The sequence below is a fragment of the Haliotis cracherodii genome, unplaced genomic scaffold (assembly GCF_022045235.1).
Source record: "Haliotis cracherodii isolate W230 unplaced genomic scaffold, xgHalCrac1.p SCAF_3, whole genome shotgun sequence".
NCBI classification, from domain to species: domain Eukaryota; kingdom Metazoa; phylum Mollusca; class Gastropoda; order Lepetellida; family Haliotidae; genus Haliotis; species Haliotis cracherodii.
Genome location: NW_027266286.1, coordinates 6,473,921 through 6,501,565, shown reverse-complemented (window position 1 = coordinate 6,501,565; position 27,645 = coordinate 6,473,921). Strand labels below are relative to the sequence as shown.

The following is a 27,645-nucleotide window of genomic DNA, read 5'->3' as shown; positions in this document are numbered from 1 at the left end:
CACCAGACAGTTCACGCTTCGTCTAATGCACATGGACTTCTAGAATTGCTTCTCGTCCCTTTTCTGGCCTGGATCCACCTGACCCTTGTTTGGTCGGAAAGGCCTTGTGCATAGATGGATCACTACGTCCAGGATGAGTTCCAGGATCTCGGCCATGGTGAGGAGGGAGAAGCCCAGCCAGAGGCCAGCCTGTCCGCCGACATCTGACAACAGACTCTTCCACTGGAATACAGACAGGAGGAGATATAATTATATCGACGTCAGACAACAGACTCTTCCACTGGAATACAGACAGAAGGAGATATAATTATATCGACGTCAGACAACAGACTCTTCCACTGGAATACAGACAGGAGGAGATATAATTATATCGACGTCAGACAACAGACTCTTCCACTGGAATACAGACAGGAGGAGATATAATTATATCGACGTCAGACAACAGACTCTTCCAATGGAATACAGACAGGAGGAGATATAATTATATCGACATCAGACAACAGACTCTTCCACTGGAATACAGACAGGAGGAGATATAATTATATCGACGTCAGACAACAGACTTTTCCACTGGAATACAGACAGGAGGAGATATAATTATATCAACGTCGGACAACAGACTCTTCCACTAGAATACAGACAGGGGGAGATATAATTATATCGACGTCAGACAACAGACTCTTCCACTGGAATACAGACAGGAGGAGATATAATTATATCGACGTCAGACAACAGACTCTTCCACTGGAATACAGACAGGAGCAGATATAATTATATCGACGTCAGACAACAGACTCTTCCACTGGAATACAGACAGGAGCAGATATAATTATATCGACGTCAGACAACAGACTCTTCCACTGGAATACAGACAGGGGGAGATATAATTATATCGACGTCAGACAACAGACTCTTCCACTTGAATACAGACAGGAGGAGATATAATTATATCGACGTCCGACAACTCTTCTCTTTTGGAAATATACATGCAACATTTATCTTCAATCGTTCGTTATAGCGTATGATTAAGATAAAGGCAATATGTATATATTTTGTGATTTAGGCACATGTTATGTAGTTATAAAAACACCTATGTATATTCCTAGAAGGAACAGATCCCCAGTACACCATGCTCGTCATATGCACCTACGAAAATGTTATAGGGTTGCAGTATGTGACCTGGTGTATTCCGTGTGGCATCGTACCCTGAGGCCAGGAATCAGGTTATTATTCACATACAGACATGTTTAGCAAGGGACTGTGATGTAGTCGGAATATGCAGTGGTAAACAACTTTTTTACTTTCTTACAATCTACACTATTTATTACAGGTTATTTTCTTGCTCGCTTGCTCACTCGCACACTCGTTCACTCTACTCACATCGTATGCCGGCCTCGTTTGTATCTTCTGATAGTTCAGATCCTTGTAGAAGACGTTTAACTTCATGACGTTTTTCCTAAATAAACGTTCTTTAGTGAATATGAATTGGTCGATTTCCCTCACACATGTGTAGAAAATCATTAAAAACATTAAAAAACGCTAAAAGTAGCGCGATAATCTAACCCTCGTTTTGGCAATTACCCACTCTTGAAATGAGCGCTCGAATGGATGTTTTTATCTTTATAATCCATTGAAATAAATGACTCAATTTATCACGAACTAAAATACATGTTTACAACATACGAGGGTAGTCTGACTCGAAGATGGCGTTGTTCCGTCCCTGCCTTAGCTGAATCTACTATCAGTAACAGCGGGCTCATAATAAACTGACGACCAAGAGAAACTTTACCAGTTTAGAAATGTAATTGCAAATATGTATAAACACAAGTTCAAACTTAATCAAAACAAAACACATCGTCCAAACACAGCAATACTCTACGCAGAAACTGATACACGTCCATGACACGTTTTTATTTTAAAAAATTTCGGCAGAAAATGCGGAAACGTGAAAAACGTGACGAAACTACATGTGCAATAAGGGTATATAAATGATAGGGGCGGCATGTCAGACACACACACTGATAAAATCAACAACAGAAATGCCACGACTGACGCCCGAACAACGCGAGCGGACACTGGGTATGGTACAGATGAGAAACACCCATACCTACATTGCTAGAACTTTTGGTTGCTCCCGTGAGGCTGCGGCTAATCTGTTGCAACTTTACAGACAGACCGGGCAGACCCAGGGTAACTCCGACCAGTGGAGACCAGTATTTGTGTACTTTGCAACTCCGAATTCGATTCCTGACGGTGAAGTCATCAGCGACGAAAGCCTAAGGGAAGTCGACAGACAGTGGCCAGGCGAATCAGGGGTCAAGGAATTAGGGCTTACAAACCTTACAGAGAATAGTTATTGACAGCGCAACAGCGTCGTTTGAGATTGAGATAGGCCTGGACTTGTGGAGGGTCGTCTTTACTGATGAAAGTCGGTTCTGTCTGCTCAGAGCTGATGGAAGGCAACGTGTTGACCTCCGAAGGGGAAAACAAAGACGGCATGTTGCGTTCAGTAGGTTGTGCCGTATGGCGGATGGGTGTTATGGTCGGGGGAGGAATTTGTGGGCAGGAGAGACCACCGTCATCGCTAAGAGAAATTTGACAGATAAGCGTTACACAGACGACATTCTTCGTTCGATTGTCCTACCATTGCTACAACAGCTGCCACGTCGTATTCTTTAACAGCGTGATAAGGCAAGACCGTATGTAGCCCTAATTGTACAGAACTACCTTGCAGCCGACAACGTCAACATGTTGCTCCCCAGACATGACCCCCATAAAACACCTCTGGCATATCATGGATCGGGCCCATAACTACCCCAGACCCTCCAAGAGGAATGGCGACGTATCCCACGTGACGTCATCAGACGACTGACTTTTCTGTTTGCCGGAGAGATTGTTGTGTATCAGGGCGTGGTCATGCACGATATTAAGGTAACGTGTCATTGAACTTGGGCGATTTTAGATGTGTGTGCCCTTTGCCCATGACGTTGAAAGTTTGTTTTTGCTACCCAACCAAAAGTCGGGCATCTGTCATGCCAATATCGGATACTGTGTCATTTTAAATGCTGTTTTAGTTTAGATTTTGATCTTGTCAATACATTTTACTTCATGCATCTATCTTATGTGTTTTTAACTAGAGCGATATTAAACTATGGTCAAGTTTCTTTTGGCCGCCAGTTCATATACATGCAGTTCCCTGTTGTCATCTCTCAGGCGAAAAGAATGCTAGGTTCCCTTTCCGGTCTTTTCATTTTTTCTATCCAGATGCTACACCTCCTCCAACGTATTTCATATTTTCACATTTAATAAAGCTTTAACATAATTCAAGATTTTTTTTACTCATTAAATCTTACTCGTTTATCTAAGCTTGTTTCCTATCATTTTCATTCTTTGGACAGTTTACAAGAACCTTGAAATACTGACTATTTTACCTTTCACCTTTTGGTTATTGAATGGGGCAATGTTTCAATGTGCCCTGCTGCCAAATTCCAAACAAATTGTGATATGCTGAGGGTATTGCGAGTACATAGAATCATCGACCGGCCTACAAAAATGTCGGGTAGTCAGTATTCGTGCACTAACGCCTGGACCTCACCCCCACCCTCACTGACCTTGACCTATATCCTGACAATGAGATTGGCCTTAGTATATATTACGCACCTGAAGAAGGTATCTTTTTCAGCTGCTGATGCATGCTTGTCAATAGGCTGTGCACCTTGCTTATTCTCGAAGCCCCTGATGAGTCCATCTACCAGGCTGGTAAGACGATTACTGGATGGCCACATGGCTGTCGAGATCTCCATCTGATGGGTATCCTCTCTGAATCAAGCAACAGTTGCGTGATATTGTTCAAAATGTTTTTAACATGTCAAGATATTATAAACGACGCATTTGATATCACAGAACACATAGTAAAGTTGGTGGTTATATTTAACATAATGTGATATCACACAACACATCGTAAGGGTGGTGGCTATATTTAACGTAATGTGCTATCACAGAACACATCGTAAGGTTGGTGTCTATAGCTAACATCATGTCATATCATAGTGAAGTCCTGATGTTTGTTTGATAAGATTTGGAAGTTTGATTGCTAGGGAATATAACTGGTGTTCTGAGAGGGCTGATCATTTGCTGTCTGCTTTGGCTGTTGAGGAAGTATTTACTCACCAACCTCTAGAATGCCATAGTAAGGTTGTTGGGTATATGTAACATGATGTGATATTACGGATTACATAATAAGGTTGTGGAATATATTCAACATAATATCATAGAACATGGGATGGAGAAGGATGGGAGCAGACAGTACACAGAAGACAGCAGATGGCAAACAGAGGACAACAGACAGTATTCAGAAGTAAGCAGAAAAGACACATGAGACAGCAGTGAGTACACAGAAGTCAACAGGATGTAAACGGAAGACAATACACAGATAACAGTATACAGAAGACAGCAGTGAGTACACAGAAGACAACAGGATGTAAACGGAAGACAATACACAGATAACAGTATACAGAAGACAGCAGTGAGTACACAGAAGACAACAGGATGTAAACGGAAGACAATACACAGATAACAGTATACAGAAGACAGCAGTGAGTACACAGAAGACAACAGGATGTAAACGGAAGACAATACACAGATAACAGTATACAGAAGACAGCAGTGAGTACACAGAAGACAACAGGATGTAAACGGAAGACAATACACAGATAACAGTATACAGAAGACAGCAGTGAGTACACAGAAGACAACAGGATGTAAACGGAAGACAATACACAGATAACAGTATACAGAAGACAGCAGTGAGTACACAGAAGACAACAGGATGTAAACGGAAGACAATACACAGATAACAGTATACAGAAGACAGCCGTGAGTACACAGAAGACAACAGGATGTAAACGGAAGACAATACACAGATAACAGTATACAGAAGACAGCAGTGAGTACACAGAAGTCAACAGGATGTACACAGATAACAGTATACAGAAGACAGCAGTGAGTACACAGAAGTCAACAGGATGTAAACAGAAGACAATACACAGATAACAGTATACAGAAGACAGCAGTGAGTACACAGAAGACAACAGGATGTAAACGAAAGACAATACACAGATAACAGTATACAGAAGACAGCAGTGAGTACACAGAAGTCAACAGGATGTAAACGGAAGACAATACACAGATAACAGTATACAGAAGACAGCAGTGAGTACACAGAAGTCAACAGGATGTAAACGGAAGACAATACACAGATAACAGTATACAGAAGACAGCAGTGAGTACACAGAAGTCAACAGGATGTAAACGGAAGACAATACACAGATAACAGTATACAGAAGACAGCAGTGAGTACACAGAAGACAACAGGATGTAAACGGAAGACAATACACAGATAACAGTATACAGAAGACAGCAGTGAGTACACAGAAGACAACAGGATGTAAACGGAAGACAATACACAGATAACAGTATACAGAAGACAGCAGTGAGTACACAGAAGACAACAGGATGTAAACGGAAGACAATACACAGATAACAGTATACAGAAGACAGCAGTGAGTACACAGAAGTCAACAGGATATAAACGGAAGACAATACACAGATAACAGTATACAGAGGACAGAGGACACTACACAGAAGACAGCAACCAGTACACAGAAGACAACAGGATGTAAACAGAAGACAATACACAGATAACAGTATACAGAAGACAGCAGTGAGTACACAGAAGTCAACAGGATGTAAACGGAAGACAATACACAGATAACAGTATACAGAGGACAGAGGACACTACACAGAAGACAGCAACCAGTACACAGAAGACAACAGGATGTAAACAGAAGACAACAGGATGTAAACAGAAGACAGTACATAGTACATCACAGAAGACTGCAGACTGTAGACAATTCATTACAAGTACTTTATGTTGTCTTCTGTTCACATTCTGTTATCTTCTGTGTACACACACATTGGACAACAAAAAGACAGAATCTGAAAACAGAAGGCAACAAACTGTACACATTACACTTAAAACAGCCCACTGTACACTGACGACAACGGACAGTTCAAAGAAGACAGCAGACAGTTTAAAGAAGACAGCAGACAGAACACAGAATACAAGTGAGAGAGGACAACACACGGACGTGTAGACGTGTACAGTACACAGAAGACAACGGGCAGTTCAAAGAAGACAGCAGACAGTTTAAAGAAGACAGCAGACAGAATACAGGTGACAGAGGACAACACACGGACAACAGACAGTAGACGTGTACAGTACACAGGAGACAACAGACAGCAGCAACACTGATCACAGCAACCTACTTGCAGTTTGGGTAACAGCTGTCTGGACAAACTCTCTGTTCATTGTCCAGCTCATCCAGAACCTCTACTGCACATGACTCTGGAACAGATCTCCACCAATTATCATTTATGTAAAGGAAACGTGAAAACATCCCGAGAGACTCAGTTTAACGTTCTCGAATTTCGCACACTCTACATGTTAAATCGTCGATTCTTATTCCATAATAATATGTCTATCATGTCCTGATGTTTCAAATTTCAAAACACATTCGTTCTTTACCTGATGAAGGAGAAGGTTTATACTGGAAACATTGTGTCCCTCCTAATAAAGAAGTTGACATCCATAATTCCCTCTTTTGTGTATCACATCCAACTGACTTGACAGTTGTTGTATCTCCATTCTACAATGACGCCAAGCGCGCTTTGAAATCGGTGCCTCTTGGAACGCGTACATACACATGGGCAATTAGGCCAGCTACATTAGAATCTGACGAAAAAGGGTTACATGTTGTGACAAAGATAAAACATATTACTCAAGTTTAAAATTTCTTAATTATATTCTTGACTAGTTTAAAATAAAGATTGCAAAATACATAAGTTTTCAAGACGAATTGATGAAATAACCCTCAATAGTTACAGATTAATATTATCCCATTCAAGTCATTTCTTGGAAATCAACCGACAAGTCATTGTATAGAAATCAACATGACGTATCTGATCATAGGGGTGACAAGTTGCAGTAATAGTGAAAATAAATGCTGACGTGGTTTAGTTTAGGAGGCTGTAAGTTGTACCTGTGTATCAGTTGGTTTTAAATACCTCCCCAACAGTAATATATTTTAAGAATGACTATCTCTCCACCCTGAATTTCGACCTGACTGCACTTGACTTACTTCCGTCACTTTTCACAGTCATTGGTTGGCAACTAGTTGTTCACGGTGACAGTGCTGTTTAAAAATTGCATGAACACCGAGGATAATTCCGATATGTAATTGTGTTCAACATTAACCGGATGATTAACTGGTTGTAATAACCCTACTGGCACAACCATTGCCAACAGAAACATCCTGAAGTATGTCTGAATACCGCCGATTTTTAGCTGAAGACATGCCGGCCCTGTGCGACAGAATGATTTGTGTATGTTTTACTTAATTGTATGTATTCTGAAAAGGATTTCTTCATGTGTGATAAGCTGTTGTGACCAAGTGTTTGTTCAGCGCAACAGTGAGTGACAAAATGTCTGATAATATTAGATCGGAAATAAAACAAAATGATTTATATGCAGCCATTCTTATGTGCTTTCGATTCAGATCGATGTTTTCTTTCGCAGATTTTTGTGTGAAAAGGCATGTTAATTTTGAGGTATCAAATGTAGTTCGATTCATGATTTAACGTGTCATGATTTCAGTGTCAAATACGGACAAAAACATCGTCAGCAGCCACCGACAAATTGGAATCACTACTTTAAAATCAGTATGGATGCTGTTGAAGCATATACAAAAAAGTGGTCCAAAAGACACTTTCAACCTGTTAAATGTCTTTCCAGTGCATGATATTGTCATCGTTAGAATTCACAAACAGAAAAGAAGAAACAGAACTGGAATAAAACGATTCTGCCGCGACAGCTGTCATCCAAAGTCTGTCTGCCCTACATGACCAGTTTGTAGTTGTTGCAACTGACAAGGTCTCAAATAACATAACCATTATATGTAATCCTCATTGCATTAATTGTTTGATCAGAACTTGGTGAAAGTGACAGGTCAAATAATGACACATATACGGCCAATATGTTAACTGAGGAAAAATCTTTGACTTGACTCTAGAACCTGAACACCTGTCCATCCCAGGCTTGAACTGGATTCCGAAACTCCATAGAAATCCGAACAAAGAGAGAGATATGTTGCTCTTTCAAAAAGTTATATGATATACATGTGGAGGACTTTTCCAAATTTCATGCATCACTGGCAAAAATGATGTTCGATGCCGTTCCCTCTATTGACCTGTACCACATGTCCCCATGATGTAGATTTATTTTTTTTGTTAGGTGATTCGCCATATGGTTGAAATAATGATGATTGCCTAGATATCTTGATTGCCTGGACTGAAGGTCTTCAACCTTTGGGTATAACTCGATGACTTTCATACAAACGCTGATGAATCAATACCGTTCTTAGAATTCGAGAATGTCGCATTTATGACAATTGCATCGTTAATACTTTCAGTGAGTGAGTGGGTGAGTGAGTTGGGTTTAACGCCGCTTTTTACATTATTCCAGTTATATCGGCGTGCCAGGTTAATGTTGGAGGAAAGCCCGAAGTGATGCATGTCTCAGACGTTTACCACTTCGGTGAAACGCACGAGCACGGGTATGGTGCTGACAAACCTAGAAACATAACCGGGATTCGAACCCACAATCATAGGTTTCTGGCGTGGCCATGGGACGCAACTCTGCACAGCGAATCGCGGCGCCTTAGACGACTGGGCCACCCGTGCCTCCTAATACATTCAGAAATATGAAGAAAGGCGCAATGGAAGCCTGGTGTTCTGTTCACACCAAAGACTCCGCCGTCATATAGCTGGAATATTGCTGAGTGCGGCATCAAACAACAAATAAAACAAGAACAAAAACTAACACCGGGATTCAATATGTGAAACTAAGTATTAATCTCCCTATAGACAAAACGGTGCTCACTATCGTGTGGCGTAAAATACTATCCGCCCAATGAGGAGGACATTTTCAACTAACGCTGTTTTCTAATGTACCTTTCGTTTCGCCGTTAAGGCCACAAAACCGGACCGCGGAGGTGATGCTGGAGTTGATGATCCTGAGGGCGTCAGGGTTGCAGGGGTAGATGTTGTAACAGCAGTCGCACAGTGACACCAGTATCTTCTGCACACACGTCTTCTTGCACGTCTGAGTAGAAATAACAAGTTACATGTCACCATAGCAACCAGGTCCCCTGCTTTCAGTCTAGGTTTCTATCTCATAAATTAAAAAATAATATTAATTATTAAAAGTTTAATTGGCTGATGTTGCCCTTTGTGGTGCCTTCTACCAGCCAAGATTAATCTGGGATTCGAACACGTTATCAGCGGATCCTGGCACGGCTCCCAAGAATTCACCTCTCTCTAACAATGTCTGTTACTAATAAATAATTAGTGTTATTTCACAGATTAGCTGCTCCAGGTCAACCCAAGTCTTGAGACAGCGTCACCAACAGCGGATACGGCGAAATACATATAATGATTTAACGTCACGCTAGGAGTGACCGCTCAGCAATCCCGTCATGTGTCATCAATTCAGTCAAAGATTCATTTTGTTAAATGTTCAGACATTTCATGTCAACGCCCCCACCTTATCGCTATAGGTGATGTTAGGCACCTGGGTGGTGAATATATTGGGCGGTTCCTCTACCCCCGGTCCATAGAGCTTGCAGTTACCGTAGGGGGCCGGGACACGCTCCACGGTGACCTGATAATATGAAAGGTTGTTGGAGGATTAGACAAATCAAACCCAAATCGTAATACCTTAATTTAATTCAGGTTAACCGGTTCGTTTGCGCACCTGACCTTTTGTTTTCATAATTATTGAGTGAGTTGTGTGATATGAATAATAGTCCAACTATGTCAAGAAAACAATGAGCTTGTCACATTGTATGAACGTAAGGAATCGAACCCATGCAATCCGCAATCCAACTCTTTAACCATGCGACCACTCCTGTGACATACAGGGCAGACTCTATGAAGCGCTACCTTTCCACACAAAAACAAAAGCGACAAAAACCCTTTCCACACCCATAATAAATTTCTGTCCAAAAAAGAGTCGACTGCATGATTCCGACCACATCATAAGCATGTGCCAACGAATGATGAATAATAGTGATGATACTACTTGTTCGCAAAAAGGTGAGCGTATCCTGCCCAACCGGAAACTAACACAGGGAGCCATACCGGATACCATCTCCTCCTCCACCGACGTGCCAAACATAGAACGTCACCTACAGGTCTACCACAAAACCCTCTGAAAGCTCAACTGAAGCCCCGAATGCTGTAACCTCAATCAAACTAGCTCAGAGCAAGAACCGCATGACGCTCCCTGGGGTTCTGGCAGAAAGAGTACGCCCAACTGCACCCCCAAAAGTTGTGAGATACAGATACCAAGAGCTGGCGCTGCAGGAACACTGCTCGTCATGAAGGAAAGGTTGAACACTGGAAAGCTGAAGTCATCCCTCTTGTCATACAGTCTTGAGGAGAGTGTTTTGTCACTTGGAATCTTTATGCTACATCAAAATATGAAACAGATGATGCGGTCTCCTTAGGCTCCGTTATTTCTACTTCAGGTGGGTAAATCAGTGGAATGGAATTGGCTATTGGATGGTCATTGAACGATATCAGATCTTTGATATAGCCGAAGCTTAAGTAAAACTTCTTAAAACGTCAAATTACCCTTATTTGACTTTGCCAATCAGAACAGAAATTCCGGCTCACATGCCTAAAGAATCAAATCAGCAAGAAGGAGGGAGGGGGGGGTGGGGGGAGGGGGCACAATAGATGCCCATAGGGAAGCCAACCAGTGCCGAAATTTCCCACCCCGAACAATTCCACATATATGGTTCCAATGAGGAAGTTCAGCATCCCACACACTGCCCTTTCAGCAAAATAGACCCTCAAGGCATCTGAATCTCGTGTTAAAAAATAGTGTAACACCACGTGTTCTGTATATTGTCCAAAGAATATCCATCCCAGGGAGGTCAAGGTCACCGTACAGTTCCTCCTAACGGTGCATATATCTTCACCTTGGTGACGCCGGCGGATGTGGCAAAGCCGGGACTTATGTCGAACCCCTCGTCCTCAGGGAATGGCATGGTATCTGGGCTGTGGACGACTACCTTGAAGCCCACACCGCTGCTAAGGCTTGAGATATACTCCGCCTCCTCCACGTATAGCATCATAGATAGACCTGTTGGAAAACAAATAGCATCAGAACAGACAGCATCAGGGATAGACCTGTGGAAAACAGACAGCAATGGTGACAGACCGTTGGGAATACAGACAACATCAGAGGCACAATTGAGGGAACACAGACAACATCAGAGACAGAATTGAGGGAACGCAGACACCATCAGAGACAGAATTGAAGAAACACAGAGTGCATCAGAGACAGAATTGAGGGAACACAGACACCATCAGAGACATAATTGAGGGAACACAGACACCATTAGATACAGAATTGAGGGAACACAGACACCATTAGATACAGAATTGAGGGAACACAGACAACATCAGAGACATAACTGAGGGAACACAGACACCATCAGAGACAGAATTGAGGGAACGCAGACACCATCAGAGACAGAATTGAGGGAACACAGACACCATTAGATACAGAATTGAGGGAACACAGACAACATCAGAGACAGAATTGAGGGAACGCAGACACCATCAGAGACAGAATTGAGGGAACACAGACACCATTAGATACAGAATTGAGGGAACGCAGAAACTATCAGAGACAGAATTGAGGGAACACAGAGTGCATCAGAGACAGAATTGAGGGAACACAGACACTATCAGAGACAGAATTGAAGAAACACAGAGTGCATCAGAGACATAATTGAGGGAACACAGACACTATCAGAGACAGAATTGAGGGAACACAGACAGCATCAGAGACAGAATTGAGGGAACACAGGCAGCATCAGTGACAGAATTGAGGGAACACAGACAGCATCAGAGACAGAATTGAGGGAACACAGGCAGCATCAGTGACAGAATTGAGGGAACACAGACACCATCAGAGACATAATTGAGGGAACACAGACAGCATCAGAGACAGAATTGAGGGAACACAGACAGCATCAGAGACAGAATTGATGGAACACAGGCAGCATCAGTGACAGAATTGAGGGAACACAGACACCATCAGAGACAGAATTGAGGGAACACAGACAGCATCAGAGACAGAAATGAAGGAACACAGACAGCATCAGAGACAGAATTGAGGGAACACAGACACTATCAGAGACAGAATTGAGGGAACAAGACAACATCAGAGACAGACAAAAACAGCATCAAGACAAATCTGTGGGGACATAGTCCTATTCTGTCGAATAATTCCTACAAGATATATCGATCCATGACACATCTTTCAAACAGCACAATCACCAATTTTACACTGTATTGAACCAAATATGATTTAGCCGTGTTCATAGTTCTGTATTAACGGGGAGTGACGCACAGAGTTGCCTCCCTTATGACCGTCGATCATTTATAGCTCAATTGTGATCCTAACTGTCATCGTGCACATATCTACACTGTATTTAAGTTGAACATTGGAAACACAAAGTTTGACAGCATATACCGTATAGCGGCCCCGTCTGGCTGATGAAGGTGTAGTCGACGTCTGTTGGAACGAAGGTGTAGCAGTTGCCGTGCATGTAGTTGTAGAAGTGGGTGAAGTTGCTGCAATCGTATGTTACAATAATCATTCCCTACAGCTTCAGGTTATCGCCATATCAATTCAGCATGATCTTGTTTATTCACATTCGATTCTATTTTGTATATTATATAGATAGCTCCGCGATGAATCGCAAAGAACAATGAAAAACGAAGGGTTATTTGTTTCACGATAAAACCTCGTTCCATCATGACGTCATTTCTGGAGATCGCAACATGACGACGTCGTACTTTGAACGTTTTACCAAACTTAACCCCCATGTTCCTAGCAGAGACTTGTCCGACATTGTTGAGCGCGGGCTGTATTCAGTGAGTCATCATTATTCATTGTTTGTGCATGAGCTGGCAATGTGCGGAGCGTCTATGGACAACTGGCATACTGGAAACTAGCCGAAGTCAGCGTGCAGTGGTCAATACGTTCAATGTTTCAGTCTCTGATCAGCGGACTATGGAACAGGTATCAACAAAAATGTTGACAATTAAAATACGTTCAGGGTGACACAGGTCAACGACAAGAGTACATGATCGAATGTTCCGAAACCAGTCTCTACGAAATAGACCTCAAACGGGGAATCAAATATACTGCCAACGTTCATCTAACTACTGGAGCACAAGTTACGGTTGCTCGACGGACAAGTGGTGTGCCGCCTCTTACAGTTCGTCAAATTGATAAAAGACGTCAATGGTGAACACGACGTCGAAACGATTGTAAACGTCGCTGGTCAGGTGTCATGTTTTCAGATGTGTCCCGATTCATTTTGCACTTCCTTGATAGTCGTGGTCGTGTCTGGCGACGTCGAAATGAACGTCAAGCCGATGTCAAGCTGAGAAACTATGATTTGGTGGTGGATCGGTTGTGGTGGGGAGTGGCTTCACTATAACTGAGCGACCCCACTCCATATTGTGCAAGAAGGGTAACGTGACTATCGGGACAACATACTGATACTTTGTTGTCCCGTTTGCAAGGCGTGTGGGTCGATGTTTTGTCTTTCATGATGACAACGCCTCTGCTCACCGTTCATGAATCGTCAATATTCACCTCCAGCAGCACAACATCCATGGCATGCCATGGCCAGCAATGAGCCCAGACCTTTCCCCCTCTGAACATGTCTGGGACATGGGTCAACGTCATAAGCCGACGAATACATTGGCTGAACTTGGCCAGGCGCTGCAAGTGGAGTGGAACAAACCCCCTCGAATCGCTATTGGGAGACTCGTACGCAGTATGCTTTGTCGACTGAATGAATGTTTGACAAATCGTGACGGTATTACACACTACTGTTCCAAAAATCACAAGCATTATAAAATCGGCATAAGTCCGTACAAGCATCGCAGATATTTCTTATAATTATGAAAATAATTTTGTTGATTTTATTTCATTTGAAACGGGGATCCATTTTTTTGTTCAGCTTTTGAAAAGATATTCATTTATTCACCAAGTAAAAATTATCTTTCTCTTTCCAAAATGCTGAATCAGTGAATAAAGCCGCATTCAACCAAAGGCATACATCCATCCACCGATCCACCTATCCAACAACTCACCCACTGACAAACACTCACTCACTCAATCTATTAATCTCACCTAGGAGTGCAAACTTTTCCTTGAAAGGAGCACTCAATCAGCATATCGTGGATCTGATGGCCGATTTGGATTCTCCTCGCCACCTTCATCAGTAATAATGCTTTCTGGAAGTCGATAGTTGCCCGGTAGTTTCTGTCGTAGGTGTCGTAAGAGACTGATGAATTCTCCCAGTCATAGAAGTCTTCGTTATCCATTGGTTCACTCGAAGTCGGGAACAGATCCTGGTCATTAAAATCATACCTGTATTTTGCGTTTAAAAATGAAGTTTAATCGTCAGTCGGTTCCATTTGTAAACAATGTCTTCAAAAAATGGTCGGTGGGGCGAAATGTTCAAAAATAAAATGCTACTCTTCATGTAGTTTGTCTTTGCTTGACAGGGGCGGTCGGGTAGCCTAGTGGTTAAAGAGTTCGCACTGAGTGCTCAGTTCGAGACCCGGGTTCGATTCCCGACATGGGTACAATGTGTGAAGCCCATTTCTGGTGTCCCCCGCTGTGATATTGCTGGAATATTGATAAAAAAGCAACATAAAACCATACTCACTCACTCACTCACTCACTCACTCACTCACTCACACTTAACCTGACAAGTTGACGGACAAGTAAGTCGTTATTTACTTCTAACTCAGAGTTATTTCGTCAAGATAGCTAACAGATCTAATAAGAAGATAAAAAGATTTAATTGTAATACATATTTTTGAAGTTTGGGGTCTATACATATATATTTCAATGCAAAAACATTTCTGCTGTCCCCGCCGTGATATTGCTGGAATATTGCTAAAAGCGGCGTAAAACCAAACTCACTCACTCACTCAATGCAAAAAAAGAGGGCCATAAAACACAACCTGGTAAATTGGGATTCTGATGATATTCAGTTCTACGGTAGTATATCAGCTCAATGTGAACGATAGCTGACGCAAAGAATGTCATGGACGTGTTCTTCTGTGATCAACCTCGAGGTGGACCTTGGATTCGAACCCGTGTGACGGGTTGAGCAATCCCAGTTTTCTGAGACAACATCGATGATGTCAGAATTCAGAGCATTTCGCTCTTTCTAAGGTGGGTATTATTCAAATCAAGATGAGTTAATATCATTATCCAATTAAAACGAGAAGTGAGATGTGCATTCCACTGCGCTGGACTCATTTATTCACGACCGCGCCGAATTCAAACTTACACGTGTTAACAGTATACAGTATAAAAGTATGATACTTCAGGCAGAGATTTGTTTTGGAAAATGCCTAAAAAATATTTTGTCCTCGGCTCCCCCCCCCCCCCCCCCCCCCCCCCCAAAAAGTAAATCGGCCGATGGACATGCTTGAGTGAGTGAGTGAGTTGGGTTTAACGCCGCTTTTAACAGTATTCCAGTCATATCGCGGCGTGTCAGCTTAATGTGGGAGGAAACTCCGAAGTGGTGCAGGTATCAGACGTTTACCACTTCGGTGAAACCCGTGAGAGCACAGGTATGGTGCTGACAAACCTAGAAACATAATCGGGGAGAACCCGGATTCGAACCCACAATAATAGGTTTCTGGCGTGCCCAAGGGTCTTAACTCTGCACAGCGAATCGCGGCGCCTTAGACGACTGGGCCACCCGTGCCCCGGACATACTTGAAGTTCTGTAAATAATATGTTGTGGGTGGAAAGAAATTATTTGGGTTATTCTGGGTTTCAGAAATGAAAAGTGAATATCTTTCAGCGCTGACATCAAATATATCTGTCTCGAACAAACCTCGAGTACTTTCGAAATTCATGGTAGAAACAAACAAGAGGCACAAACGTTTTTGGTGTTTTTTCGGAAATCTCCGGTAGATTTCGTAAATCTTCGGTATTAAATGAACATTTGTTGTTATTGCTTTTGTAAGCCTTTACCTCATATCGTAAAGCTGTCTTCAAGCTGTCAAATTCAGTCTCTTCCACCTCAATACTACTCTTCTTTACTGGATTAAGGTTGCAAATGGTTACGGCTGGGAAACGAAGTTTTGAGTTGTATTCGAGACTGACCACCGTAGATACCTCCCACCTGCTGTAGGCGATGCCTATCGTCCAGATGTTGTACACAGCAACGCCTTTGAAATACATTTATCATAAAAAATGAAATAATAAATATGATCATTCTTTACAGTACAAAATATCAATAATGAAATAATTCACCAAGCAGACTCACACACACTCACATTCACACACTCACACATTCACACGCTCACATTCACACGCACACGCTCACATTCACACACTCACATTCACACATATTTACACCCCTTCACAAATATTCACACACACATTCACTCACATTCTAACACATTCACACGCCCACATTCACATACATTCACACATATTCACACACATTCACACACATTCACATTCACACACTAACACACATTTGTGTCCTGTTTATCTCGGACACAATATCAAAATGAAGCACGGGAGGCAACAGCTGCATTCAGTGTACACTGGAACCCAGCACTTCATGTTCATTTTGTTGAAAGTTTTCAGGAACCGATTTGAGCATATATTTCATGATTGTCAGCATTAGTTTGAATTAGTCATTTGATACATACCCATCTTGTGTTTTAACTATCACCTTCACATCTTGATATGAATAATAGAATTGTATGTAAATTATCGGTAGAGCATGAGACACAATAACAGTGTGTGTACCATAATCTGTTTTGAATAGAAAACACACCAGATACCTGGTGCATACAAAAGGCGAATACTGGATAATGAAATCAATCCCATTTCTGCAAGGTACGAGGGATGATTGGTATGTTCTGATATTGAAATGAACTGCTTTCAACAAAGTCGACTTCTACATTGATACGTTTTTGATTGGTGTTTTATTCCCGTTTCGTAGAAGTCCTACACTTGGCTGTCCAAAACGTGGCTGGGATGACGCATCATTTGAATCAAAATGATGGAGCCAGATCAGGAGGAGAAGGTCGGTGCTGCAGGACTTCAAGCCACACTCTTGGATTGTCGCGATGGCAATGACTGAGGCATCGTCTCGATGGGACAACTTTTCAGCTTCCTGCGTCTCTTAGTTATAAGTTCATCCCATTATTGCCTCAAACCGTCAGCATTACATGTTGCCTTTAATGTTCGGCCTTTAGAAAGATAGTCCACTATGATGACACCCTCGGCACACCAAAGCAAGGATGCCATGTTTTGATTATTGTTTGGAACCCAGGTTTCATCCATTGTCACACATCATTGCAAGAACCTTTCTGGGTCAGCTTCAAACAAAGCTAGATTATCAAGGGACATGTTGCGCCTGGTGCGTTTTGGATCAGATAACAGAAGTTTGGGAAACCGCATAGCTAATGCTTTATTCATTGTTCTCTCCTGTGAAAAAAGTAACATATAACGCCCAGTCATTCGACCGTCGGTAAAAAACATATCGTGGATTCTCATCATTATGTCTGGTGTGATGTCTTCCAGGACGAGAGTTGCCTTCAAGGCTATCCCTGCCACGTTTAAACTCTGCTGTCCACCTCTTTACAGTGTCATAGTAAGGGGCATTATTCCTTCGTGTTGGACTCTTCATTGATGGGGGCGTCTTCAAGGCTCTCCCTGCCATGGGGGCGGTCGGGTAGCCTGGTGGTTAAAGCGTTCGCTCGTCACGCCGAAGACCCGGGTTCGATTCCCGACATGGGTACAATGTGTGAAGCCCATTTCTGGTGTCCCCCGCCGTGATATTGCTGGAATATTGCTGAAAGCGGCGTAAAACATACTCACTCACTCACTCTCCCTGCCACGATAACTCTGCTGCCTGTCTTCACGGAGACACAGGAAGGGGCATCATGATCATCCCCTAGCGATGTACTCGTATCATCATGAATGGCTTTTTGTGTTGAGCCCCTTTTTCTGCAAGTACTTGATTACTGCAAGTTCCTCACATTTTTCCTTTTTCAAAATGTCAAAGACCCCTCTTTCGAATACTGCCAAATTACAGAAACAATGTTGCTCAAATGACTCAATTTTTGTTATATTTATCTCCATGTATTGCCCAGACCAATATATTTCACTTTTCAGCAATCCCTTCAATGTGAAGCTTAGAGCTTATCCATCAACCCTCCTATTTTGAAAGTTTAATTATTGGAAACGTTCCCTTACTCTGTTAATAATCAATCAGTTGGTAGCCAACTGTTCAATATGACGTAGTCAACTGTGGAATATGACTTAGTAGTCAGCTGTGGAATGTGACTCAGAAGTCAACTGTGGAATATGACTCAGTAGTCAACTGTGGAATATGACTTAGTAGTCAGCTGTTGAATATGAACTATCAGTCAATTGTGGAATATGACTTAGCAGTCAGCTATTGAATATGACTTAGTAGTCAATTGTGGAATATGACTTAGTAGTCAACTGTTGATTATGACCTATTAGTCAACTGTTGAATATGACTTAGTAGTCAACTGTAGAATATGACTTAGTAGTCAACTGTAGAATATGACGTAGTAGTCAACTGTTGAATATGACTTCGTAGTCAGCTGTTGAATATGACTCAGTAGTCAACTGTTGAATATGACTTAGAAGTCAACTGTGGAACATTACACAGTAGTCAACTGTGGAACATGACTCAGTAATCAATGTTCCTTTGAAAAGAGAGTGGAAATGGGTTTAACGTCGCATTTAAGATCATTTCACCAATATAGTGACGGGCATGCCTGCGTGTGTTGCTGCTTGTAGTAGTGCTGGTTGTATGGTGCTTGCCCATTGAAATAGCAAATAGTTCAACACGTAAGCTCCACACAGACATGGTATACTGACGTGAATCCACTTCAAGCCAAGCACAAGGCAGGGCAACTTTAAATTGAATCTTTTATCTTGTATCGAACCCCTGACCTTCCGATCTCTGGGCGGACGCTCTATCCACTAGGCGGCCTCTATTCTATTGTAAGCACACGGAACAAAGTGTGAGATCATTAAAAAAATATAGAACTTAAAATAAGGTATCCACTTATTGGGTAATATTTACAAACTATCTTGCACAAATTATTCTCACCCCGTAACTGTAATATCACTGAAGTCAGGTGAGCCTCTGTACTGTGCTACTCCGGTTTTAATTTGTTTATTGTTCAATGCCAGACAAATAGGGGATTGATAACGTCGGCTATACACTGAAACACGGCCAACCCAGCTCAACAATACGGTCCATTTGTAGACCACTTTAAGCTCTATTTACAGTCTATCGCTCCGTTGAAACCTCACAGACCGAAAAGAACGACGTGATGGTGTCCCATTCTTCCCTGCAATCCCCAAAGAGAGATAAACTTTTTATTGTTGACCTACCCTAGAATCTCCGCGAGACAAGAATGGGATACAAGCGACCTATTCTTTCCTGAAATCCCCACTGAGATACACCGCGACGTTAAACATATGTACATTTGGAACATGAGATACAATCTGTATTAAACGAAGCATTGTCTGGTCGTGTATAGGCCGTGTATGTCCCACAGGGACCTGTCATCTCAGTATTGTGCAGAACATCAACGTCTGAGTAACTAAATTGTTTGACAGGCTTATTACTTTATTCATGATTTGTGTCTATTTTGTCTGAGTAACTACTGGAACGTCAAGTACATCATGTTACAATAGACCACTTTGTGATCAATTAAAGCACTCCCATTGTAAATACAAAGAAAGCAAACGACGATATATCACTTTAGTCGCACAACGCTAGTACACATGTAACTAAGGCCTCATAAAAAGCAGCTCCACTATCATAGGAAATCTCATAAAAAACAGCTCCTCAATCATAGGAAATCTCATAAAAAAACAGCTCCTCAATCATAGGAAATCTCATAAAAAACAGCTCCACAATCATAGGAAATCTCATAAAAAACAGCTCCTCAATCATAGGAAATCTCATAAAAAACAGCTCCACAATCATAGGAATCTCTTAAAAGCCAGCTCTTCAATCATAGGTAATGTCATAAAAAAAGCTCCACTATCATAGGAAATCTAATAAAAAACAGCTCCTCAATCATAAGAATCTCATAAAAAAAACAGCTCCACAATCATAGGAATCTCTTAAAAAGCCAGCTCTTCAATCATAGAAAATCTCATAAAAAACAGCTTCTCAATCATAGGAAATATCATAAAAAAACAGCTCTTCAATCATAGGAAATCTCATAAAAAACAGTGCCACAATCATAGGAAATCTCATAAAAAACAGCTCTTCAAGCATAAGAAATCTCATAAAAAACAGCTCCACAATCATAGGAAATCTCATAAAAAAAACAGCTCCACAATCATAGGAAATCTCATAAAAACAGCTCCACAATCATAGGAAATCTCATAAAAAACAGCTCCTCAATCATAGGAAATCTCATAAAAAAACAGTGCCACAATCATAGGAAATCTCATAAAAAACAGCTCCTCAATCATAAGAATCTCATAAAAAAAACAGCTCCACAATCATAGGAATCTCTTAAAAAGCCAGCTCTTCAATCATAGAAAATCTCATAAAAAACAGCTTCTCAATCATAGGAAATGTCATAAAAAAACAGCTCCACAATCATAGGAAATCTCATAAAAAACAGCTCCACAATCATAGGAAATATCATAAAAAACAGCTCTTCAATCATAGGAAATGTCATAAAAAACAGCTCCACAATCATAGGAAATCTCATAAAAAAACAGCTCCTCAATCATAGGAAATCTCATAAAAACAGCGCCAAAAAACAGCTCTTCAAGCATAGGAAATCTCATAAAAAACAGCTCCACAATCATAGGAAATGTCATAAAAAAACAGCTCCACAATCATAGGAAATCTCATAAAAACAGCTCCACAATCATAGGAAATCTCATAAAAAACAGCTCCACAATCATAGGAAATCTCATAAAAAAACAGTGCCACAATCATAGGAAATCTCATAAAAAACAGCTCCTCAATCACAGGAATCTCATAAAAAAAACAGCTCCACAATCATAGGAATCTCTTAAAAAGCCAGCTCTTCAATCATAGAAAATCTCATAAAAAACAGCTCCTCAATCATAGGAAATGTCATAAAAAAACAGCTCCACAATCATAGGAAATATCATAAAAAAACAGCTCTTCAATCATAGGAAATGTCATAAAAAACAGCTCCACAATCATAGGAAATCTCATAAAAACAGTGCCACAATCATAGGAAATGTCATAAAAAACAGCTTCTCAATGATAGGAAATCTCATAAAAAACAGTGCCACAATCATAGGAAATGTCATAAAAAACAGCTCTTCAATCACAGGAATCTGATAAAAAAAACAGCTCCAAAATCATAGGAAATCTCATAAAAACAGCTCCACAATCATAGGAAATGTCATAAAAAACAGCTCTTCAATCACAGGAATCTGATAAAAAAAACAGCTCCAAAATCATAGGAAATCTCATAAAAACAGCTCCACAATCATAGGAAATGTCATAAAAAACAGCTCCTCAATCATAGGAAATCTCATAAAAAAACACCTCCACAATCATAGGAAATTTCATAAAAAACAGCTTCTCAATCACAGGAATCTGATAAAAAAAACAGCTCCACAATCATAGGAATCTCTTAAAAAGCCAGCTCTTCAATCATAGAAAATCTCATAAAAAAACAGCTCCTCAATCATAGGAAATCTCATAAAAAACAGCTCCACAATCATAGGAAATATCATAAAAAAAGCTCTTCAATCATAGGAAATGTCATAAAAAACAGCTCCACAATCATAGGAAATCTCATAAAAAACAGCTCCACAATCATAGGAAATATCATAAAAAACAGCTCTTCAATCATAGGAAATGTCATAAAAAACAGCTCCTCAATCATAGGAAATCTCATAAAAAAATCTCCTCAATCATAGGAAATCTCATAAAAAAAAGCTCTTCAAGCATAGGAAATGTCATAAAAAACAGCTCCACAATCATAGGAAATCTCATAAAAAACAGCTCCACAATCATAGGAAATATCATAAAAAACAGCTCTTCAATCATAGGAAATGTCATAAAAAAACAGCTCCACAATCATAGGAAATCTCATAAAAAAAATGCTCCTCAATCATAGGAAATCTCATAAAAACAGTGCCACAATCATAGGAAATCTCATAAAAAAATCTCCTCAATCATAGGAAATCTCATAAAAAACAGCTCCACAATCATAGGAAATATCATAAAAAAACAGCTCCACAATCATAGGAAATCTCATAAAAAACAGCTCCACAATCATAGGAAATATCATAAAAAAAGCTCTTCAATCATAGGAAATGTCATAAAAAAACAGCTCCACAATCATAGGAAATCTCATAAAAAACAGTGCCACAATCATAGGAAATATCATAAAAAACAGCTCTTCAATCATAGGAAATGTCATAAAAAACAGCTCCACAATCATAGGAAATCTCATAAAAACAGTGCCACAATCATAGGAAATGTCATAAAAAACAGCTTCTCAATGATAGGAAATCTCATAAAAAACAGTGCCACAATCATAGGAAATGTCATAAAAAACAGCTCTTCAATCACAGGAATCTGATAAAAAAAACAGCTCCAAAATCATAGGAAATCTCATAAAAACAGCTCCACAATCATAGGAAATGTCATAAAAAACAGCTCTTCAATCACAGGAATCTGATAAAAAAAACAGCTCCAAAATCATAGGAAATCTCATAAAAACAGCTCCACAATCATAGGAAATGTCATAAAAAACAGCTCCTCAATCATAAGAAATCTCATAAAAAAACAGTGCCACAATCATAGGAAATTTCATAAAAAACAGCTTCTCAATCACAGGAATCTGATAAAAAAAACAGCTCCACAATCATAGGAATCTCTTAAAAAGCCAGCTCTTCAATCATAGAAAATCTCATAAAAAAACAGCTCCTCAATCATAGGAAATCTCATAAAAAACAGCTCCACAATCATAGGAAATATCATAAAAAAAGCTCTTCAATCATAGGAAATGTCATAAAAAACAGCTCCACAATCATAGGAAATCTCATAAAAAACAGCTCCACAATCATAGGAAATATCATAAAAAACAGCTCTTCAATCATAGGAAATGTCATAAAAAACAGCTCCTCAATCATAGGAAATCTCATAAAAAAATCTCCTCAATCATAGGAAATCTCATAAAAAAAAGCTCTTCAAGCATAGGAAATGTCATAAAAAACAGCTCCACAATCATAGGAAATCTCATAAAAAACAGCTCCACAATCATAGGAAATATCATAAAAAACAGCTCTTCAATCATAGGAAATGTCATAAAAAAACAGCTCCACAATCATAGGAAATCTCATAAAAAAAATGCTCCTCAATCATAGGAAATATCATAAAAACAGTGCCACAATCATAGGAAATCTCATAAAAAAATCTCCTCAATCATAGGAAATCTCATAAAAAACAGCTCCACAATCATAGGAAATCTCATAAAAAAACAGCTCCTCAATCATAGGAAATCTCAGAAAAAAACAGCTCCACAATCATAGGAAATATCATAAAAAAAAGCTCTTCAATCATAGGAAATGTCATAAAAATCAGTGCCACAATCATAGGAAATCTCATAAAAAACAGCTCTTCAATCATAGGAAATGTCATAAAAAACAGCTCCACAGTCATAGGAAATCTCATAAAAAAACAGCTCCACAATCATAGGAAATCTCATAAAAACAGCTCCACAATCATAGGAAATCTCATAAAAAACAGCTCCTCAATCATAGGAAATCTCATAAAAAAACAGTGCCACAATCATAGGAAATCTCATAAAAAACAGCTCCTCTGTCATAAGAATCTCATAAAAAAACAGCTCCACAATCATAGGAATCTCTTAAAAAGCCAGCTCTTCAATCATAGAAAATCTCATAAAAAACAGCGCCACAATCATAGGATATTTCATAAAAAACAGCTTCTCAATCACAGGAATCTCATAAAAAAAACAGCTCCACAATCATAGGAATCTCTTAAAAAGCCAGCTCTTCAATCATAGAAAATCTCATAAAAAACAGCTCCTCAATCATAGGAAATCTCATAAAAAACAGCTCCACAATCATAGGAAATATCATAAAAAAAAGCTCTTCAATCATAGGAAATGTCATAAAAAACAGCTCCACAATCATAGGAAATCTCATAAAAAACAGCTCCACAATCATAGGAAATATCATAAAAAACAGCTCTTCAATCATAGGAAATGTCATAAAAAACAGCTCCACAATCATAGGAAATCTCATAAAAAAACAGCTCCTCAATCATAGGAAATATCATAAAAACAGTGCCACAATCATAGGAAATGTCATAAAAAACAGCTTCTCAATGATAGGAAATCTCATAAAAAACAGTGCCACAATCATAGGAAATGTCATAAAAAACAGCTCTTCAATCATAGTAAATCTCATAAAAAACAGCTCCACAATCATAGGAAATCTCATAAAAAAATCTCCTCAATCATAGGAAATCTCATAAAAAACAGTTCCACAATCATAGGAAATCTCATAAAAAAACAGCTCCTCAATCATAGGAAATCTCAGAAAAAAACAGCTCCACAATCATTGGAAATATCATAAAAAAAAAGCTCTTCAATCATAGGAAATGTCATAAAAAACAGTGCCACAATCATAGGAAATCTCATAAAAAACAGTGCCACAATCATAGGAAATCTCATAAAAAACAGCTCTTCAATCATAGGAAATGTCATAAAAAACAGCTCCACAGTCATAGGAAATCTCATAAAAAACAGCTCCACAATCATAGAAAATCTCATAAAAAACAGTGCCACGATCATAGGAAATCTCATGAAAAAAGAGCTCCTCAATCATAGAAAATCTCTACTGAAAGCGAAGTCCATTGTACGGTTCCGACTGTATCATAAGCATGTGTTTATGAATCAAATAGAACGTCACCTGGGGTAAATATCCACCGTTCTTTATTCCAAATTGATTATCCGGGCATCAAATATTAGATCTGAAAACACATAACGATTACGTTTCTAGGTCTGTCAACACCATGCCCGTTCTCGTGAGACCTGCATCATGTCTAGCTTTCCTCACACATTAAGATGACACGCCATGATATACCAGTAACTGGAATACGGTTCAAAGCGGCGTTAAACCCAAGTCACTCACTCATACACTCACAATCCTACCCAGTGTACCCATCTACTCACTCACTTTGATGGGGTTTTTCTAGGGACAAAATAGTTCGCTGCTACATAACATTACTGTCTCTGAAAGGAATCGCACAAGCAACTTGTTACGGCCAACAAAACGTTTTTTTCAAGAAAACTGTACAGAGACAAATGACGTCCCATTACGATTAGTCTTTGGTTCATTTAACCAGCTATATATTCTGCAATTGCGTGTGTTTTGGGGAAAAGAAATATTCGGCCGAGAAAACCACGCCAGCATGAAAAGTTTCGATAAAATATAAAATGAGAGGTAATACGTCAGAAATTTACATCACTCACCAGCTCCGGTTAACACCGCCAGAACCCAAAACGCTCTCCTGAAAAAGCCCGGTTTTCCTACAAACCTGGATATTCCATGCATGCTCGTGTTTTCCGCGAAGTAAGTGGTGAGGGAAGCAACCGATTCATTTCTTTTGCTGTCCATTTTGTTTCCATACATTGTGTCACAGACTCACAAATCCCCAGTGTAAAAATACTAAGTCCTCACTCGTTAGATCAAGTTTAATAATAGCACGTCATTCTGAACCATGCAGTGTTAATACCATATGCCTTCATCCATACTGTCAAGTGATGAGGTACTAGGTGATGTTGGATGATGCAACAACTGCTGTAACAACTCACATTGAATAATTATGTCAGTAACCACGAGCATATGAAGATCCAGACAGAATAGCAAGAATACGTTAATTGACAGTCAATGGTTACATTACAGAAACACCCGCTACGGTAATACCTGTGATTGGCCGACGCTCTGGATGTGAGCTTCGTAGGCTATTGATAGGCGGAACATCATCCCTGGACCCATAGTAGTCTGTTTACGTTCCGGTCACAATGGACAGACTCATCAATTAATTCTTCATAACGGAGATACATTAATAGGTTTGAATCAATATAACAGATGGAACATTAACTTAACGGCATCTGTCATGCAAACCAAGACGAGACATTAAGTTTTCATGCCAAACAGTATTGGTACTACTCGATGTTATTGTAATTGTGAGTTGTGTTAGCTACACATGAGGATAAAAAGTCCACAACGACATTTGTATTGTTTCAAAGTACTGTCCTTGGTCAATTTCTGAAACGACCTTATTGACTTTTTAAAACACAGTAGGGACGTCATTCTATTCAAAACGTTCCGTTACTTTCCCGGAATGGACAGATGTTTATTAGTCATTCTCTTGAAGCAATCGTCAATAAACAACGCTTGGAATTGGAATCGACGGAATTGTTAGTTTTTCATATTTGACACACAAGTGAATGATTTCAAATCGGTAAACGTGTCGCCAGTGGGGCTTGAACCCGCATCTATGACTTGTGGACGAGGAATAGCGGATACATGATTTGTAATACATGACGAATGATACAGTGTGGAATAAACTATTAAATATTTTCAAATATTTGTATAATCCTCAAACACTTGGCAAATAATATGTATAAAGTTGTGTTATATCTTGTTACCTATAACGATGTTTATTGTAAAACAATTGGATAAACCAGGGATTTTTTTACTGAATATTGGAAGAATTTTGTCGCTTTTATTTATTTATTAGTAGTATAGTCTCCCTTAATCAACATATATATCCTAGCAATTGATAAAATAGTCCTTTGGGATCCCAGGAAATTGTTAAGAACCGTGTACCATGCATTGTGTGGATGAGTGCACTCGCAACAGCGTCACGTTCCACGAGCATCACGACGCCAGAGCTACAAAGCGTTCTGGTTTATTTTTTCAAATAATGTCCACAGAGACTGTCTTGTCAAAGTCTTAATGTAGGGGTTGTACATTCCCCTATACACCGTGCCCTGTATTTTAAGTCCTTGAAAGGGATTTAGAAGTGATGCACATTAGGAAGAGAATTTATCAATTTATGAATGTTTATTCACCTGATGAAGGAGTAAGTATACACTCCGAAACGTTGTGTACCTCATATTAAAGAAGTTGACATCCATACAATCTCAGACGGGAACTGACCATTCTGCAAACCTTTTCGAAAATATCAACCGTTCATGTAGAATAAAAGACGATTTGGTACAATGTTTCACTCCAAAAGGACAACTGTTTGTTCTTGTTGGCATATTTGGAACTTTCAAAACAGACATAAAGGATAGTTTGGAATAAACAAGAGCATTTAGCAATAAACATAATCTATAGCATCT

General features: G+C 39.9%; 1 protein-coding gene across 1 annotated transcript; it reads right to left on the bottom strand.

Moving 5' to 3' along the window:
• Window positions 1-39: 39 nt before the first annotated feature.
• On the bottom strand, window positions 40-25,924 carry LOC139473621 (epithelial sodium channel subunit alpha-like). Its single transcript, XM_071256295.1, has 11 exons — window positions 25,765-25,924; window positions 16,214-16,410; window positions 14,345-14,565; window positions 12,668-12,768; window positions 11,103-11,266; window positions 9,662-9,778; window positions 9,070-9,220; window positions 6,328-6,406; window positions 3,661-3,819; window positions 1,381-1,456; window positions 40-222 (listed from the first exon to the last, which is right to left on the bottom strand). Exons 1-11 carry the CDS (start codon window positions 25,922-25,924, stop codon window positions 40-42), a joined length of 1,608 nt encoding a protein of 535 aa, XP_071112396.1.
• Between the last annotated feature and the right edge of the window lie 1,721 nt (window positions 25,925-27,645).

What these genes read in the sequence shown, in the direction of transcription:
- LOC139473621 (XM_071256295.1), bottom strand. Translation starts at nt 25,924, where the DNA reads ATGTATGGAAACAAAATGGACAGCAAAAGAAATGAATCGGTTGCTTCC. An exon ending in CATCCGCCGGCGTCACCAAG is followed by an intron (nt 9,779 to 11,102) that starts GTGAAGATATAT and finishes TCATATTATCAG; the next exon opens with GTCACCGTGGAGCGTGTCCC. An exon ending in GAAAAAGATACCTTCTTCAG is followed by an intron (nt 1,457 to 3,660) that starts GTGCGTAATATA and finishes ACGTTTATTTAG; the next exon opens with GAAAAACGTCATGAAGTTAA.